We start from the raw sequence: 20,891 nt of genomic DNA on the forward strand, positions 1-20,891 counted from the left end.
ACTCCACTAGCACTCAGAAAGCCACTGTAGCTCCTAGCTACCTGGATGCCCCCTCATTGCCGGCCATGGCTGCTCATCACAGTCTACTGAGCATCCGGAAAACCTTGGACCATCACTTCATTCACTCCACTAGCACTCGGAACGCCACTGTAGCTCCCAGCTAGCTGGATGCCTACTCATTGCCGGCCATGGCTGCTCATCACAGTCTACTGCACATCCGGAAAACCCTGGACTATCGCTTCATTCACTCCCCTAGCACTCAGAACGCCACTGTAGCTCCCAGCTAGCTGGATGCCTACTCACTGCCGGCCATGGCTGCTCATCACAGTCTACTGGGCATCCGGAAAACCTTGGACTATCGCTTCATTCACTCCACTAGCACTCAGAACGCCACTATAGCTCCCAGCTAGCTGGATGCCCACTCATTGCCGGCCATGGCTGCTCATCACAGTCTACTGAGCATCCGGAAAACCTTGGACTATCACTTCATGCACTCCACTAGCACTCAGAACGCCACTGTAGCTCCTAGCTAGCTGGATGCCTACTCATTGCCGGCCATGGCTGCTCATCACAGTCTACTGAGCATCCGGAAAACCTTGGACTATCGCTTCATTCACTCGACTAGCACTCAAAACGCCACTGTAGCTCCTAGCTAGCTGGATGCCTACTCATTGCTGGCCATGGCTGCTCATCACAGTCTACTGAGCATCCGGAAAAAACCTTGGACCATCGCTTCATTCACTCCACTAGCAATTGGAACACCACTGTAGCTCCCAGCTAGCTGGATGCCTACTCATTGCCGGCCATGGCTGCTCAATCGGAAATTCTTGGAACATCACTTCATTAACTCCACTAGCAATCGGAATGCCACTATAGCTCGTAGCTAGCTGGATGCCTACTCGTTGCCGGCCATGGCTGATCATCACAGTCTACTGAGCATCGGAAAACCTTGGGCCATCGCTTCATTCACGCCACTAGCACTCGGAATGCCACTGTAGCTTCCAGCTAGCTGGATGCCTACTCATTGCCGGCCATGGCTGCTCATCACAGTCTACTGAGCATCGGAAAACCTTGGACCATCGCTTCATTCACTCCACTAGCACTCAGAATGCCACTGTAGCTCCCAGCTAGCTGGATGCCTACTCATTGCCGGCCATGTCTGCTCATCACAGTCTACTAAGCATCTGGAAAACCTGGGACTATTGCTTCATTCACTCGACTAGCACTCGGAACGCCACTGGAGCTCCCAGCTAGCTGGATGCATACTCATTGACGGCCATGACTGCTCATCACAGTCTACTGAGCATCCGGAAAACCTTGGACTATCACTTCATTCACTCCACTAGCACTTGGAACGCCACGGTAGCTCCCAGCTAGCTGGATGCCTACTCATTGCCGGCCATGGCTGCTAATCACAGTCTACTGAGCATCCAGAAAACCTTGGACCATCGCTTCATTCACTCCACTAGCACTCGGAACGCCACTGTAGCTCCGAGCTACCTGGATGCCCCCTCATTGCCGGCCATGGCTGCTCATCACAGTCCACTGAGCATCTGGAAAACCTTGGACCATCGCTTCATTCACTCCACTAGAACTTGGAACGCCACTGTAGCTCCCAGCTAGCTGGATGCCTACTCATTGCTGGCCATGGCTGCTCATCACAGTCTACTGGGCATCCGGAAAACCTTGGACTATCGCTTCATTCACTCCACTAGCATTCGGAACGCCACTGTAGCTCCCAGCTAGCTGGATGCCTACTCACTGCCGGTCATGGCTGCTCATCACAGTCTACTGGGCATCTGGAAACCCTTGGACTATCGCTTCATTCACTCCACTAGCACTCAGAACGCCACTGTAGCTCCTAGCCAGCTGGATGTCTACTCATTGCCGGCCATGCCTGCTCATCACAGTCTACTGAGCATCGGAAAACCTTGGACTATCGCTTCATTCACTCCACTAGCACTCGGAATGCCACTGTAGCTCCTAGCTAGTTGGATGCCTACTCATTGCTGGCCATGGCTGCTCATCACAGTCTACTGGGCATCAGAAAACCTTGGACCATCGCTTCATTCACTCCACTAGCACTCGGAACGCCACTGTAGCTCCCATCTAGCTGGATGCCTACTCATTGCCGGCCATGGCTGCTCATCACAGTCTACTGGGCATCGGAAAACCTTGGACCATCGCTTCATTCACTCCACTAGCACTCGGAACGCCACTGTAGCTCCCAGCTAGCTGGATGCATACTCATTGACTGCCATGGCTGCTCATCACAGTCTACTGAGCATCCGGAAAACCTTGGACTATCGCTTCATTCACTCCACTAGCACTTGGAACGCCACTGTAGCTCCCAGCTAGCTGGATGCCTACTCATTGCCGGCCATGGCTGCTCATCACAGTCTACTGAGCATCCAGAAAACCTTGGACCATCGCTTCATTCACTCCACTAGCACTCAAAACGCCACTGTAGCTCCCAGCTAGCTGGATGCCTACTCATTGCCACCATGGCTGCTCATCACAGTCTACTGAGCATCCAGAAAACCTTGGGCCATCACTTATTTCACTCCACTAGGCCTCACAACCCCACTGTAGCTCCGAGCTACCTGGATGCCCCCTCATTGCCGGCTGTGGCTGCTCATCACAGTCTACTGAGCATCCGGAAAAAACCTTGGACCATCGCTTCATTCACTCCACTAGCACTCGGAACGCCACTGTAGCCCCCAGCTAGCTGGATGCCTACTCATTGCCGGTCATGGCTGCTCATCACAGTCTACTGGGCATCCGGAAAACCTTGGACTATCGCTTCATTCACTCCACTAGCACTCGGAACGCCACTGTAGCTCCTAGCCAGCTGGATGTCTACTCATTGCTGGCCATGGCTGCTCATCACAGTCTACTGAGGATCCGGAAAACCTTGGACTATCACTTCATTCACTCCACTTGCACTCAGAACGCCACTGTAGCTCCGAGCTAGCTGGATGCCTACTCATTGCCGGCCATGGCTGCTCATCACAGTCTACTGAGCATCCGGAAAACCTTGGACTATGGCTTCATTCACTCCACTAGCACTCAGAACGCCACTGTAGCTCCTAGCTAGCTGGATGCCTACTCATTGCCGGCCATGGCTGCTCATCACAGTCTACTGAGCATCCGGAAAAAACCTTGGACCATCGCTTCATTCACTCCACTAGCAATTGGAACACCACTGTAGCTCCCAGCTAGCTGGATGCCTACTCATTGCCGGTCATGGCTGCTCAATTGGAAATTCTTGGACCATCGCTTCATTCACTCCACTAGCACTCAGAACGCCACTGTAGCTCCTAGCTAGCTGGATGCCTACTCATTGCCACCATGGCTGCTCATCACAGTCTACTTAGTATCCGTAAAACCTTGGACTATCGCTTCATTCACTCCACTAGCACTCGGAACGCCACTGTAGCTCCCAGCTAGCTCGATGCCTACTCATTGCCGCCATGGCTGCTCATCACAGTCTACTGAGCATCCGGAAAAAACCTTGGACCATCGCTTCATTCACTCCACTAGCACTCGGAACGCCACTGTAGCTCCCAGCTAGCTGGATGCCTACTCATTGCCGGTCATGGCTGCTCATCACAGTCTACTGGGCATCCGGAAAACCTTGGACTATCGCTTCATTCACTCCACTAGCACTCGGAACGCCACTGTAGCTCCCAGCTAGCTGGATGCCTACTCATTGCTGGCCATGGCTGCTCATCACAGTCTACTGAGGATCCGGAAAACCTTGGACTAACGCTTCATTCACTCCACTAGCACTCAGAACTCCACTGTAGCTCCGAGCTAGCTGGATGCCTACTCATTGCCGGCCATGGCTGCTCATCACAGTCTACTGGGCATCCGGAAAACCTTGGACTATCGCTCCATTCACTCCACTAGCACTCGGAACGCCACCGTAGCTCCCAGCTAGCTGGATGCCTACTCACTGCCGGCCATGGCTGCTCATCACAGTCTACTGGGCATCTGGAAAACCTTGGACTATCGCTTCATTCACTCCACGAGCACTCAGAACGCCACTGTAGCTCCTAGCCAGCTGGATGTCTACTCATTGCCGGCCATGGCTGCTCATCACAGTCTACTGAGCAACGGAAAACCTTGGGCTATCGCTTCATTCACTCCACTAGCACTCGGAATGCCACTGTAGCTCCTAGCTAGCTGGATGCCTACTCATTGCCGGCCATGGCTGCTCATCACAGTCTACTGAGCATCGGAAAACCTTGGACCATCACTTCATTCACTCAACTAGCACTCAGAACGCCACTGTAGCTCTGAGCTAGCTGGATGCCTACTCATTGCCGGCCATGGCTGCTCATCACAGTCTACTGAGCACTCGGAAAACCTTGGACTTTTGCTTCATTCACTCCACTAGCACTCAGAACGCCACTGTAGCTCCTAGCGAGCTGGATGCCTACTCATTGCCGGCCATGGCTGCTCATCACAGTCTACTGAGCATCCGGAAAAAACCTTGGACCATCGCTTCATTCACTCCACTAGCAATTGGAACGCCACTGTAGCTCCCAGCTAGCTGGATGCATACTCATTGCCGGCCATGGCTGCTCAATCGGAAATTCTTGGACCATCGCTTCATTCACTCCACTAGCACTCGGAATGCCACTATAGCTCCTAGCTAGCTGGATGCCTACTCATTGCCAGCCATGGCTGCTCATCACAGTCTACTGAGCAACGGAAAACCTTGGACCATCGCTTCATTCACGCCACTAGCACTCGGAATTCCACTGTAGCTTCTAGCTAGCTCGGTGCCTACTCATTGCCGGCCATGGCTGCTCATCACAGTCTACTGAGCATCGGAAAACCTTGGACCATCGCTTCATTCACTCCACTAGCACTCGGAAGGCCACTATAGCTCCTAACGAGCTGGATGCCTACTCATTGCCGGCCATGGCTGCTCATCACAGTCTACTGAGCATCCGGAAAACCTTGGACCATTGCTTCATTCACTCCACTAGCACTCGGAACGCCACTGTAGCTCCTAGCTACCTGGATGCCCCCTCATTGCCGGCCATGGCTGCTCATCACAGTCTACTGAGCATCCGGAAAAACCTTGGACTATCGCTTCATTCACTCCACTAGCACTCAGAACCCCACTGTAGCTCCCAGCTAGCTGGATGCCTACTCATTGCCGGCCATGGCTGCTCATCACAGTCTACTGAGCATACAGAAAACCTTGGACCATCGCTTCATTCACTCCACTAGCACTCGGAACACCACTGTAGCTCCGAGCTAGCTGGATGCCTACTCATTGCCGCCATGGCTGCTCATCACAGTCTACTGAGCATCCGGAAAACCTTGGACCATCGCTTCATTCACTCCACTAGCACTCGGAACGCCACTGTAGCTCCTAGCTACCTGGATGCCCCCTCATTGCCGGCCATGGCTGCTAATCACAGTCTATTGAGTTCCGGAAAACCTTGGACCATCACTTCATTCACTCCACTAGCACTCGGAACGCCACTGTAGCTCCCAGCTAGCTGGATGCCTACTCATTGCCGGCCATGGCTGCTCATCACAGTCTACTGGACATCCGGAAAACCCTGGACTATCGCTTCATTCACTCCACTAGAACTCGGAACGCCACTGTAGCTCCCAGCTAGCTGGATGCCTACTCACTGCCGGCCATGGCTGCTCATCACAGTCTACTGGGCATCCGGAAAACCTTGGACTATCGCTTCATTCACTTCACTAGCACTCAGAACGCCACTGTAGCTCCCAGCTAGCTGGATGCCTACTCATTGCCGGCCATGGCTGCTCATCACAGTCTACTGAGCATCCGGAAAACCTTGGACTATCACTTGATTCACTCCACTAGCACTCAGAAAGCCACTGTAGCTCCTAGCTACCTGGATGCCCCCTCATTGCCGGCCATGGCTGCTCATCACAGTCTACTGAGCATCCAGAAAACCTTGGACCATCACTTCATTCACTCCACTAGCACTCGGAACGCCACTGTAGCTCCCAGCTAGCTGGATGCCTACTCATTGCCGGCCATGGCTGCTCATCACAGTCTACTGGGCATCCGGAAAACCTTGGACTATTGCTTCATTCACTCCACTAGCACTCAGAACGCCACTATAGCTCCCAGCTAGCTGGATGCCCACTCATTGCGGCCATGGCTGCTCATCACAGTCTACTGAGCATCCGGAAAACCTTGGACTATCACTTCATGCACTCCACTAGCACTCAGAACGCCACTGTAGCTCCTAGCTAGCTGGATGCCTACTCATTGCCGGCCATGGCTGCTCATCACAGTCTACTGAGCATCCGGAAAACCTTGGACTATCGCTTCATTCACTCGACTAGCACTCAAAACGCCACTGTAGCTCCTAGCTAGCTGGATGCCTACTCATTGCTGGCCATGGCTGCTCATCACAGTCTACTGAGCATCCGGAAAAAACCTTGGACCATCGCTTCATTCACTCCACTAGCAATTGGAACACCACTGTAGCTCCCAGCTAGCTGGATGCCTACTCATTGCCGGCCATGGCTGCTCAATCGGAAATTCTTGGAACATCACTTCATTAACTCCACTAGCAATCGGAATGCCACTATAGCTCGTAGCTAGCTGGATGCCTACTCGTTGCCGGCCATGGCTGATCATCACAGTCTACTGAGCATCGGAAAACCTTGGGCCATCGCTTCATTCACGCCACTAGCACTCGGAATGCCACTGTAGCTTCCAGCTAGCTGGATGCCTACTCATTGCCGGCCATGGCTGCTCATCACAGTCTACTGAGCATCGGAAAACTTTGGACCATCGCTTCATTCACTCCACTAGCACTCAGAATGCCACTGTAGCTCCCAGCTAGCTGGATGCCTACTCATTGCCGGCCATGTCTGCTCATCACAGTCTACTAAGCATCTGGAAAACCTGGGACTATTGCTTCATTCACTCGACTAGCACTCGGAACGCCACTGGAGCTCCCAGCTAGCTGGATGCATACTCATTGACGGCCATGACTGCTCATCACAGTCTACTGAGCATCCGGAAACCCTTGGACTATCACTTCATTCACTCCACTAGCACTTGGAACGCCACGGTAGCTCCCAGCTAGCTGGATGCCTACTCATTGCCGGCCATGGCTGCTAATCACAGTCTACTGAGCATCCAGAAAACCTTGGACCATCGCTTCATTCACTCCACTAGCACTCGGAACGCCACTGTAGCTCCGAGCTACCTGGATGCCCCCTCATTGCCGGCCATGGCTGCTCATCACAGTCCACTGAGCATCTGGAAAACCTTGGACCATCGCTTCATTCACTCCACTAGAACTTGGAACGCCACTGTAGCTCCCAGCTAGCTGGATGCCTACTCATTGCTGGCCATGGCTGCTCATCACAGTCTACTGGGCATCCGGAAAACCTTGGACTATCGCTTCATTCACTCCACTAGCATTCGGAACGCCACTGTAGCTCCCAGCTAGCTGGATGCCTACTCACTGCCGGTCATGGCTGCTCATCACAGTCTACTGGGCATCTGGAAACCCTTGGACTATCGCTTCATTCACTCCACTAGCACTCAGAACGCCACTGTAGCTCCTAGCCAGCTGGATGTCTACTCATTGCCGGCCATGCCTGCTCATCACAGTCTACTGAGCATCGGAAAACCTTGGACTATCGCTTCATTCACTCCACTAGCACTCGGAATGCCACTGTAGCTCCTAGCTAATTGGATGCCTACTCATTGCCGGCCATGGCTGCTCATCACAGTCTACTGAGCATCGGAAAACCTTGGACCATCGCTTCATTCACGCCACTAGCACTCGGAATGCCACTGTAGCTCCCAGCTAGCTGGATGCCTACTCATTGCCGGCCATGGCTGCTCATCACAGTCTACTGGGCATCAGAAAACCTTGGACCATCGCTTCATTCACTCCACTAGCACTCGGAACGCCACTGTAGCTCCCATCTAGCTGGATGCCTACTCATTGCCGGCCATGGCTGCTCATCACAGTCTACTGGGCATCGGAAAACCTTGGACCATCGCTTCATTCACTCCACTAGCACTCGGAACGCCACTGTAGCTCCCAGCTAGCTGGATGCATACTCATTGACTGCCATGGCTGCTCATCACAGTCTACTGAGCATCCGGAAAACCTTGGACTATCGCTTCATTCACTCCACTAGCACTTGGAACGCCACTGTAGCTCCCAGCTAGCTGGATGCCTACTCATTGCCGGCCATGGCTGCTCATCACAGTCTACTGAGCATCCAGAAAACCTTGGACCATCGCTTCATTCACTCCACTAGCACTCAAAACGCCACTGTAGCTCCCAGCTAGCTGGATGCCTACTCATTGCCACCATGGCTGCTCATCACAGTCTACTGAGCATCCAGAAAACCTTGGGCCATCACTTATTTCACTCCACTAGGCCTCACAACCCCACTGTAGCTCCGAGCTACCTGGATGCCCCCTCATTGCCGGCTGTGGCTGCTCATCACAGTCTACTGAGCATCCGGAAAAAACCTTGGACCATCGCTTCATTCACTCCACTAGCACTCGGAACGCCACTGTAGCCCCCAGCTAGCTGGATGCCTACTCATTGCCGGTCATGGCTGCTCATCACAGTCTACTGGGCATCCGGAAAACCTTGGACTATCACTTCATTCACTCCACTAGCACTCGGAACGCCACTGTAGCTCCTAGCCAGCTGGATGTCTACTCATTGCTGGCCATGGCTGCTCATCACAGTCTACTGAGGATCCGGAAAACCTTGGACTATCACTTCATTCACTCCACTAGCACTCAGAACGCCACTGTAGCTCCGAGCTAGCTGGATGCCTACTCATTGCCGGCCATGGCTGCTCATCACAGTCTACTGAGCATCCGGAAAACCTTGGACTATGGCTTCATTCACTCCACTAGCACTCAGAACGCCACTGTAGCTCCTAGCTAGCTGGATGCCTACTCATTGCCGGCCATGGCTGCTCATCACAGTCTACTGAGCATCCGGAAAAAACCTTGGACCATCGCTTCATTCACTCCACTAGCAATTGGAACACCACTGTAGCTCCCAGCTAGCTGGATGCCTACTCATTGCCGGTCATGGCTGCTCAATTGGAAATTCTTGGACCATCGCTTCATTCACTCCACTAGCACTCAGAACGCCACTGTAGCTCCTAGCTAGCTGGATGCCTACTCATTGCCACCATGGCTGCTCATCACAGTCTACTTAGTATCCGGAAAACCTTGGACTATCGCTTCATTCACTCCACTAGCACTCGGAACGCCACTGTAGCTCCCAGCTAGCTCGATGCCTACTCATTGCCGCCATGGCTGCTCATCACAGTCTACTGAGCATCCGGAAAAAACCTTGGACCATCGCTTCATTCACTCCACTTACACTCGGAACGCCACTGTAGCTCCCAGCTAGCTGGATGCCTACTCATTGCCGGTCATGGCTGCTCATCACAGTCTACTGGGCATCCGGAAAACCTTGGACTATCGCTTCATTCACTCCACTAGCACTCGGAACGCCACTGTAGCTCCCAGCTAGCTGGATGCCTACTCATTGCTGGCCATGGCTGCTCATCACAGTCTACTGAGGATCCGGAAAACCTTGGACTAACGCTTCATTCACTCCACTAGCACTCAGAACGCCACTGTAGCTCCGAGCTAGCTGGATGCCTACTCATTGCCGGCCATGGCTGCTCATCACAGTCTACTGGGCATCCGGAAAACCTTGGACTATCGCTCCATTCACTCCACTAGCACTCGGAACGCCACTGTAGCTCCCAGCTAGCTGGATGCCTACTCACTGCCGGCCATGGCTGCTCATCACAGTCTACTGGGCATCTGGAAAACCTTGGACTATCGCTTCATTCACTCCACGAGCACTCAGAACGCCACTGTAGCTCCTAGCCAGCTGGATGTCTACTCATTGCCGGCCATGGCTGCTCATCACAGTCTACTGAGCAACGGAAAACCTTGGGCTATCGCTTCATTCACTCCACTAGCACTCGGAATGCCACTGTAGCTCCTAGCTAGCTGGATGCCTACTCATTGCCGGCCATGGCTGCTCATCACAGTCTACTGAGCATCGGAAAACCTTGGACCATCACTTCATTCACTCAACTAGCACTCAGAACGCCACTGTAGCTCTGAGCTAGCTGGATGCCTACTCATTGCCGGCCATGGCTGCTCATCACAGTCTACTGAGCACTCGGAAAACCTTGGACTTTTGCTTCATTCACTCCACTAGCACTCAGAACGCCACTGTAGCTCCTAGCGAGCTGGATGCCTACTCATTGCCGGCCATGGCTGCTCATCACAGTCTACTGAGCATCCGGAAAAAACCTTGGACCTTCGCTTCATTCACTCCACTAGCAATTGGAACGCCACTGTAGCTCCCAGCTAGCTGGATGCATACTCATTGCCGGCCATGGCTGCTCAATCGGAAATTCTTGGACCATCGCTTCATTCACTCCACTAGCACTCGGAATGCCACTATAGCTCCTAGCTAGCTGGATGCCTACTCATTGCCAGCCATGGCTGCTCATCACAGTCTACTGAGCAACGGAAAACCTTGGACCATCGCTTCATTCACGCCACTAGCACTCGGAATTCCACTGTAGCTTCTAGCTAGCTCGGTGCCTACTCATTGCCGGCCATGGCTGCTCATCACAGTCTACTGAGCATCGGAAAACCTTGGACCATCGCTTCATTCACTCCACTAGCACTCGGAATGCCACTATAGCTCCTAACGAGCTGGATGCCTACTCATTGCCGGCCATGGCTGCTCATCACAGTCTACTGAGCATCGGAAAACCTTGGACCATCACTTCATTCACTCCACTAGCACTCGGAACGCCACTGTAGCTCCTAGCTAGCTCGATGCCTACTCATTGCCGGCCATGGCTGCTCATCACAGTCTACTGAGCATCGGAAAACCTTGGACCATCACTTCATTCACTCCACTAGCACTCGGAACGCCACTGTAGCTCCTAGCTAGCTGGATGCCTACTCATTGCCGGCCATGGCTGCTCATCACAGTCTACTGAGCAATCGGAAAACCTTGGACCATCACTTCATTCACTCCTCCTTCGCACCTCTTAACAAAGTACTACATTTCGCTAACCCCACGCTCCATGACCTGCCAGCTCCTCGCCCACATCCACTCAGTCCCTTCCCGCTGGGAGATTACCCATGCCAAACTGATCCCTTTTAAAACATCTTCTTGTCTTCAAGTCTTCCCAGACACTCCTCCCCTAAATGTCTCAAACCCACCCTATCCCATTACTCCTTTCTGCCCATTTGCCCTCCTTAATCAGAGGTATAGCCAGCATTGTCTAACAAGTGGGGCCTAAAGCTAATATAGATGGGTCCACCATAATGACATTAGCATCTGTAAATGCCCACACAGTGCTGCTGAGTGGGCATTTACATATTTTGGGTGTGCCTTGCCCGCTCAGACCTTACCCTGTCTACGTCGACCACTGGATTGGGTAGCAGCTCCCTGCCCCAGATATTGAGGTTGGCGCCAAAATTATCAGAAATAAATCTGCCTTCAAGCCTCAACCTGTCACCTTGGAGCAAACCTGCGGCCCGTCCCCTCAACGCTCATTCACTGCCATAATGCCCACTGCTGCGAATGAAGGGCTGTATGATTGCGCATGGCTGTACACTTGGTAAGTAAACATGATGTCTTTCAACGTTTTGTCTTGTAATCTCTCAATTTTCTCTACCCGGCTCAAAGTTAAAATTCAGTTTTTTGTAACAAAATGCCTCCATTGAGTCTTTAAAAAAAAACTAAAAATTATAATTACTATTATTATGGAATTTATTGAGCAAAGACCTAGATTCAAGAAGCAACAGAGCTCTGTTATATTTTGTGTTTTGTTTTATTACATGTTACGCTTGCATTCAGCCCGGATTTGAAAAAGGCGCCAATGAAACGCCGAAACACGTGTCATCCACATGGGCAGAACATATATCAAATAAATTAAAAAAAATATACTTGAAGAAACTTGACTACGTACTTTTATTCATTTACATCAGAAATCTGGCGCAAAGAGGTGTAGGCACAAACAAACGGCTGCTTACTTTACAGACGGAGCTGAGGGACTCTATGTCTCCGTGTTGACCTACATCCTTGCGACACAAGAATAAAATAATAAAATAAGAAAACCATTGCCAACCTTAATAGCACTAACATACGGGTCGCGAGAGTACACCTTATGAGATCCCCACTCAAGAAGTTCCTCACTCAGTAGATAAATAAATAACTACATACAACAAAAAAAACACACAATTAAAAAAAGAAAAACAGGCCTATTGGCTTTCTCAGTGTCTGCTACCGCCGCACCACTTGTGTATTCTCCAGAGCACAAACATGCTTTTGATTTTCCTCGCAGACTCTAATCGGATGATGTACTTATTACATATGTATTAGATACACATTAGAAAGGTATTACATTCTTAATACACGTAGAAGTGGAGAAGAGGTAGTTCACTCGTGGAGGAGGAGCCAAAAGCCTCTACCGGAAGTCCCGCCCCTAAGTAGCCTATTTGTTGGGAACTGGAAATAGTGACAAGCACAACACCTGTAAGGATGCCAATAACACGAGCAGCCTTTGAAGCAAAGTATCCATTGAGAAAACCTTTCTTTATGTATCCACGAAGAGCTGACAGTCTCTTGGGGAAGATCACTGAAGAGCGAGAGTAGATGGACAAAAGAGCTGACTGGTGACGTCACATGACGTAAAGTGACACACAGAGAAGGAGATAACAGAAGAGAAAGTAAAGAGAACATAGAGAATCTGGTGACGAACTAAGAATCGAGTAAACGTTCACATGCAAAATGAGGATGACGTGTGAAGAGCACGGAAAAACATGCAAACCATTTTATAACTGTACAGATGCTGGAAACACAAATAGACTATAAAAAGGCTGGCTCTACGTAGTGAATAGATTGCTGCGATGCGCCAAGGTATATATATGCATAGGAAATCTGGATGTTCCACATCATGTTTTAGAAACTGAGACCCCATGCAGTAGCTGATGAGCAAGAAAGAATTCAAGAGGGCTTGGTTGGTCCAGTGTCAAAAGGCCAGTGCAGCCGAGAACTGGTTGTCGAGCTTCAAGAGGTACAATGAATTCAAGAGACGGGCTCAGCCCCAGCCATGGTACAGCAAAAAGACAAGAAGTGCCAACTTTTATTTGTTTTAATAACATTAAAATGCAAGAAAAGAAGCTTGAAACATGATCTCCAGTCACGTGACCTAGATGGAAATAGGCTTGGGCAGAACAGTGCACTTCCTTTGAATTCCTAGGAGTTGTGAGGCTTGCAAGGCCATGTTCAAAGTCTAATTGAATGACAGAAAGTAAGAGCAATGATAGATGTTGGGTTAATTGGGTGGGGAGGCATGGTCAAGCCCAACACACCAACATCTGTGGTATCAGCTTGCGTGCTGCTAGCAAGTGGTATATTTCATAAGGGTACAAGCGTGTCAACCAATTATAGCGGGCCACGTCTGAAAGAGCCCTATAGCTTGTGAACCAATAAACCATTGTGTATCTTTTGATGATGACTTGCACTAGAGGAGTGCTTAGTTGCCCACCTGACAATAGAGTCCTATCACAACCCAATACCCCATAGAAAGTGTATGTAGATGTTTCACATAGACCAACCACAATCCAGTTTACGTTTTACAGATTGCCATATAGTGTGACATCCGTCATGATGACGTTTTACTATATAAATGTGTTTTTTATGTTTTTCGCTTATACTATGAGATGTCCGTTGATGTTCGTTGTACTCCCTGTTTTAGATAATTGTTAATAAAACAGCGTACCTTTTGCCAACTTAATGAGTCGATCTTTTCATTGACGTTTGAGTAAGCTCTGAATCCCCATCCATCCCATGAGAGCGCCACCTCATCTTAGAGGTCCCATATGGGTTCACACTGCTGCCACCTTAAAAAATAAATGCACTGCTCTATCGGAAATAGGCATCTGACCCCTACACTTTTGAAAGTAAAGTATCCACAAATGTGAAGATAGCCCGTAATCACAAAAGGCATCATCAGCCTATCTGTGTCTTAGTAGGCAGATGAGGAAATGCCACAATATGGTTGCGATCATACAGTATTAAGAGGAGATAGCATCGTATTTACAAAAGAGTGATGTCTCATTACACAGAGAGACTCTGCCTGCTAATCACGACTCTGAGCGGTGGACGAGGCCTTACACCAGCGTCATTCTGAGGCACCTGGGAATGATCACTGTGACTGTCTCAAATACCTGAACACAGTGGTAACTTATTGTTCTGGGGAGAGGTGGTGATGGTAATGTGAATTCCCTGACAGCTGCTGGAAGTCATATTACAAATAAAGGGCAGGTTCTATGTTATTATTTCGAAAAATATCTTTTTCACAACTCGCATTGCAACAAGTCTCTCGTGCAATGGGAGTAGTGAGAAGGATGTAATTTCACTCCATGTCCCCACCACCCACTGCACCTTCCCCCTTCTGTTTCTCTATTGGACACTCCCGAACACCTACCCATTCTACCCTCCCCCGTTCGCTTTATCCAGAGGACAGCGCTGGAATCCCAGCCACATGCCCTCTCTCCCTTCCCCATTTCCCTTCCCCTCTGCACTACCTCAGTACACTCGCCCCTCAGACTATGCCACTATTGATTTAATGTTCAAGCTGTTATAGGCTATGTCATTGATGATTTCTTGTCCAAGCTGGCTCTTATTGCTTCCTTGAAAAAACTACTAACCGATGCAGAAAAGGCTCGTATTTTTCTTCAAGTCATATTTCGTTCACATGACCTACCAGAAATCATAGTCTCACATTGGGCTCCCAATAGGTCTCAAGATTCTAGACATCCCTCAGTAAAGAACTTCAAATTCATAGAGACCTATCATCAGGTTATCACCCCCAGTCCAATGGGCAGACTGAGAAATTGAATCAGACTATAGAACAGTACTTGCACTGTTTTTCCTCTGCAACCAATGATAACTGGCTAGATTTACTACCCACAACAGAATTTGCCTGTGATAACTCATTGCAATTGCATTTTGCCCTCAGGAGTAGTCCTTTTCTGTGTACACATGGGTTACATCTGCAGATCTTCCCTTCTGCCTCAGGATCTGACGTGAAGGTACCTGGCATATACAAAAATCTCAAGAGCACCCAAAGGTAGCCACAGAAAAGCCTTGGATATCCTTCAGGAAACCTGTACCTTGATCAAACGAGCCACAGTCAAGAAACACAAGACTGCTCCACACTATCAGGTGAGAGATCAGGCAGGGCTCTCATCATGATACCTGCCTCCGCACCTGACTCTTTCCAAGTTGGCTCCAAAATTCTTTGGACCTTATCGGATCACCAGACCACTTACCTTTTACCTGGTCCATATCCACCCATTTTTCCATGTGCCTCAACTGAAGCCTCATCCTTCCAAACATTTTTGTGACTGAGGCAAGGCTCCCCCATCTCCTGTTTTTTGTGATGGACCTCCGGAATATGAAATTGATCATATTTGTGACTCCAGGTACCATTGGGGTCTCTTGCAGTACTTTACCGACTGGAAAAGGTATGGTCTGTGGGATTGCTCCCGGAAGCCTTCTTCTCAGGTCCATACTTCCTTTTTGATTCGTTGCTTCCATCACTGCTCCCCTTGGAAGTCGGGTCCCCGCCCTTCTGGAGGGGTACATGCTGTCACTCCTCATTCTCGCCAGAACCACACTGGCTATTATGGAAACAGTGGTATCATCTCATATGTTGCCTTCATCGTTTCTTTGTACGCCCATTCCAAAATAGCCATTCTGCAAGGCCACATTCAACAGAACTTGACCTGACCTGGACTCTGCCTCCTTCATTATGGCACTCGATCCACAGCCGGCTTCCTGACCGTATTTAAGGTAAGGAGTTTTCAAGCTCCTTGAGTCACAAAGTTCACCCTTGTGTTGACTTACGGTTTCCTTCAAGTTAGTCATTTTTCTTCCTCGCTCCTCCTTCCTGCCTTGTGTTGCTTGTGGTTCACGCTATCCTTGTCTCACTCCTTCCATCCTGCTTTTATTCTCTATTTCTGTGTTCAAACGTCCCGGTACCCCATTGTTTTGTGGATTCCTGTTATCCTTCGCCTTCTTTCCTACCGGGACTTCTTCTGGATTCCTGCTGGACACCTCCCTCAATGCTTCTTATTGGATTTCCTGGCCCAGAGGTTTTTCACCCCCATTAGGGTTTTCCTTTGCTGCCACTCTGGGATCCCACTTATTTCTTAGTGTTAAACTCCTGGGAACATCGCATCTACCAGTAGGGATAAACCTAGTCTCACCTTCCGAAAATGGCAGCAATCTGAAGAGGTATTTCCCATTGTTGACACTAGATTGTGGATTTTTTATTAAAGCATATTTATTTTTCTGATTTTATTTGTATCGGCTTTATTATGCGCTATTTGTTTTCTGTAACTATATATGTTTACGGTAAAGCGCTCTGATGCACATGTTGCTATGTTCCCACAGCATAAAAACCTAAAATAAGCTCATTTCAAACTCTTTAAGGAGCAGAAGAGGTTGCCAGACCTGCAGATGGCGTAAGTTAGAGCTGACCATAACTTTATTTCGATTTAACCTTTGTTATTATAATTCCATGTACATAGGTCTGACTGAACATCAAACACACCAACTCAGGCTCATTTAAAACTGAGCCGTAAGAAAGATCCTGGGAGTTAACATACGGAAGTCCACCTTCCATTCACTCAAGGTGATCCACTGATTCCCATGCGCATAGAATCTGCCTTTAGGTACTGGCACTCCAACCCCTCCACTACCATGGGCCCAAGTACATCTGCCATACCCCTACTCACCCGCCAGGAACCTCATGTCATCAGGTCCTACCTCTTGTACCACCCCAATTACAAAAGGCTTTGTCACGGAGTGAAATCTTCAACGCCTTCACCAACAATCGATGGATACTCCGGCCCAATTCTCTTAGAACTAAACCCAACTCTAAATGATTCAAGCAACTCCTTAAATCAACCAGCATCAACCTTAAAAAATGTGCACCTACAAATACCACATCCAGCTCCTTAGACCCGAGTCGCCTCTTCCTGGCCCCTTGACTCGGCCTGAGATTCCCACCTTCAGGGACCACGAGACGATAACTAAGCTTCGGTGATGCAATTGTATTGCACTTGTTTTGCACTTGTATCGCTGTCCACTAGGCTTTGTTGTCAAATAGGAATGCACCCTACTCAGGAAGATGGTTTGTATGCACTGCCTTCTTTCTTCCCTGCACTATGAAACAATTTCTCTTTTATAATGACCCTATACAAAACAGATATATACATAAAAACATACAACTTGGTATACTGCCGTTTTTTCCTTACTGTGCTAACTGGGCTGCATGGACTTTAGCTCTAGTATGCCAACTGGGATCATAGGCCTGCAGCCTTACTGTGCTAATTGGGCCACAGTAATCTCACATCACTCTGCCAAATGAGCTTGCTGGAAACTACCTGTTCTCTGCTGACTGGACACAGTGGATACACTGGAATCTAAGTTTACTATGATTTGTAATTCATAATTGATTGTTTACGCAGAGGTTTCTAAGTGCAGACCCAGGGATTAAACCAGTGATGCTCCGCGTCGTCTTGCTTCCCATGCGAGTGCGTTGCCCTTGAGCTATCCCCCCGAGATATGAACATACTGGAAACCACCATTACCATACCAACTAGGTATGATTGCTGGACCTTTAAAATCTGGAATTGGCTCTGCTCACTAGGCATACCGGAATCTGGCCCGGCTGTACTTAATGGGAATACTGAAATCAGCCCTTAGGGTCTCCCTGAGCATGGTGGATCCTGGCCTTACTATGCTAACAGATCAAAATGGCGTTTGGCTTCACAGCACCAAGTTGACATTGTAGAATCTGGCCTTATTGTGGCAAGTGTCATAAAAAAATCTGTCACTGATGGGCGAACTTGGAATTGCTCAACCAGCCCTAACTACGATGACATGGCCTATTCAAAATAGCCCCTACTATGCTAACTGTGCATATTAGTGTCTGGCTTCACTGTGAAAACTGGACTACACTGTGCTAACAGTTCAAATGTAATCTGCTGTTACTAAGCAAGCTGGGCATACTGGAATCTCTCCCGTCTCTGTTACCCGGGAACACTGGAAGGAAGCATTACAGTGGTAACATGCATACTGAAAACTGGCCTTCATTGTGCAAGCCGGCATGTTTGCACTTAATGTTCTGAAGAGCCACAGTGTGATCTGTCCTGACTGGAACAGAGGTGTATAGTGGTAAGTGGGCATGTTGGAATCTAGCTTTACTTTGCTGATTGGGCATATCGAAAGCGGATGATGCTGTGCTAACTGGGCATGCCTGATTGACCCTAAATTGTCATACGGCATATTCCAAGTTTGTAATCTTTTTCATCGAATGCATGCCATCGAAAATGGAATGCATCGAAACGTATGCAACGAAAAATGGTCCATCGAATTACCATACATAAAGTGTAAAGTGTTTATACATCGAAACCCTTTCATTGAAAAGGGTTTCGTTATATAAACACTTTACATTTCTTGCATGGAAAGTCGGTGAAACATGTAAAATGCTTTAACGTTATATGGAGCTGTCCAGTGCTTAAGTCTGAACAGCTCCGTATAAGATGTGTAGTGTGCACTTTTATTTTATTGGGGGGAGTGTCCAATAAAATAGAAGTCCCCAGTCAGAGAAAACAAAATGAAAATTTACACTACACATTTTATACAGAGCTGTTCAGATATAAGCACTGGACAGCTCCATATAACTATATGACAACACACTACACCAGTCAGAGGGAGCTGTCCAGTGCTGAAATATATAATGCATTTCAGCACTGGAATGCTCCCTAAACCTCCCCAACTCCCGGGGTCCCCTTTCCCTAACCTCCCACCCCAGCCGACATTTTCAAAAATCGTTTCTATTTACTTCAAAATCGAAATGTATTCAATGAAAGTGCATTTCGATGGAAAAGGCTTTCAATTAATACATTTCGTTGGATTTTAATTCGAGGAAAGTATATTCGATGGATAGACTGGATTCCCATATTCCCGTGCTTTATTAATTAGACATATTAGGCTCTGGAATGACCATGGAAGCTGAAAATAGTGATTCTTTTTGTAGCAACCTGGAATATTGAAAGCTGGCCTGATAGTGTTAACTGGTCATACCTAAATATGGCCTTACAGAGAATGTCAGATACATTTATGAACCCTTAGTCTGTTAAATTGATGTGCTGTCATATAGCTTACTGTGCAAACCTGTCTTTACTATTTTAAATGTCTTTAGTGGAGTCTCTCCTTACTGTACTAATTGGGCTTAATGAAATGCATGGCCTACCTGTGGCAATGTGACATATTGGGTTGATAATGAAAATGATAAATATGTGTTAGCTTTACGGCGCTTTCGCCAAAGCAGTGCCCACAGAACATTTTACATTCAATGATCACCCAACCCAAGTTGGTACTCCTATCTCCACCTCAGAAGGATGAAAGGCTGAGTTCACTGTGTCTACTGACATGGAGCCTCACTGTGCTAAAAGGGCATAGTAGAATCTGTCATGATTGCGTGAACTGGGAACCATGGACTGTGTCATTATAGAGGCGCTGCTGTTTAGCCAGACATTGTAGTATGTGTGGCCTTACTACTGTACATGGGCATAAAGGCATGCGGCTGTGCTCTCCTAACTAGGAGGAATGGAATCTGGCACTACTGTGATAGCGTATAATGTAATCTGGGACTACTAGGATCACTGTCCATATTGTTGACAGTGGTGTGAATATTGGCCATATGGTGTGGGTGCGTGGCCAATAGTGTGAGTACCCAGGTACATGAAACTGGAGCCTGACCAAAGCCCATACAATGTCCATACATGAGCCAAACCTGTTGGCTCATTCAATGCTTCATGTCAGTATCACACGCTCTCCATCCAATCTCCTCTACAAGCTGCCCTGTCACCTTCCTCTAAGATGGCGGGATACGTCATTGAGTTTAATGAGATCTGCGTGCAAGGTGCAGGTCACATGTCCACATCTAGAAAGGCTGGCGTCAAAATGTCCTCTTTCTGAAGCCGATATATTCAGCAAGATCAAGTTGAGTGATGGCAGGTCCGTTTTTAGACAGTGCCAAGAAATGGCAGAACATATAGTAGTGGGCGCTGCAGATATCATAGGCTATTAATGACCTGTCCTCCTCCCCTCTCCCACAGTCTGTTTTTGGCTAGACCCCATCACTTCTCCTCAGGACACAGACCATGGGCTGCAGTCCCCTGTTCTTACACAACTGAACACAGGTAAGAGATGCTAATCTCTGCTTTTCATTAAGGAGAAGTTGGGAATGGGTGATCATGACTTATGTGGTGTGGTGAAAATGTCGTCTTATTGTATGTGATGGATGCCATATTAGAATGTTCTACTTGCATAGCGGGACACTTCGTTGAAAATGCCTTACTAGTGGCGTCCTTTCCTAGATAGAAGGCATACCAGGGATGGTAGTGTTCGCGACAAACAGGCTGTTATGCCCACCGCTTAATCTTTGCATCCATAGGAAAAGCAGTTGCAGTTGGCAAGCTTTCTTACGGGTGGCTCCACTGCAACCAAATACAACTGCGAGCAAAAATACAACACGTTGGAGTATACGTACAGCTGAAGGGGGCCGTGGGTTGACTTGTAATCCAAACTTCCTGGCGTAGAAATCCATCATGTGCCAGTCGTTCATCGAGTTATATTGCGGGAGCACGTCAACGTGGCCATTTCTGTATCGATGGCCAGTGGAACCAGCACTGAAAGTACGGGCTGCAGAGACAGTGAGAGATAAGTGACATGTGAGGCAAGCAATGA

General features: G+C 48.7%; 1 protein-coding gene across 2 annotated transcripts in view; it reads right to left on the reverse strand.

The window, feature by feature from the left end:
* Nucleotides 1–20,891, reverse strand: part of LOXHD1 (lipoxygenase homology PLAT domains 1) — a 1,234,736-nt gene that overhangs the window by 1,156,472 nt on the left and 57,373 nt on the right. For both annotated transcript variants that reach the window (XM_069626921.1, XM_069626920.1), the window contains one exon: nucleotides 20,695–20,846. In XM_069626921.1, coding sequence (XP_069483022.1) covers nucleotides 20,695–20,846 — 152 coding nt within the window. The remainder of the gene's footprint in view (nucleotides 1–20,694; nucleotides 20,847–20,891) is intronic.

The sequence above is a fragment of the Ambystoma mexicanum genome, chromosome 6p (genome assembly GCF_040938575.1).
Source record: "Ambystoma mexicanum isolate Mex_15411 chromosome 6p, UKY_AmexF1_1, whole genome shotgun sequence".
Classification (NCBI taxonomy): Eukaryota; Metazoa; Chordata; class Amphibia; order Caudata; family Ambystomatidae; genus Ambystoma; species Ambystoma mexicanum.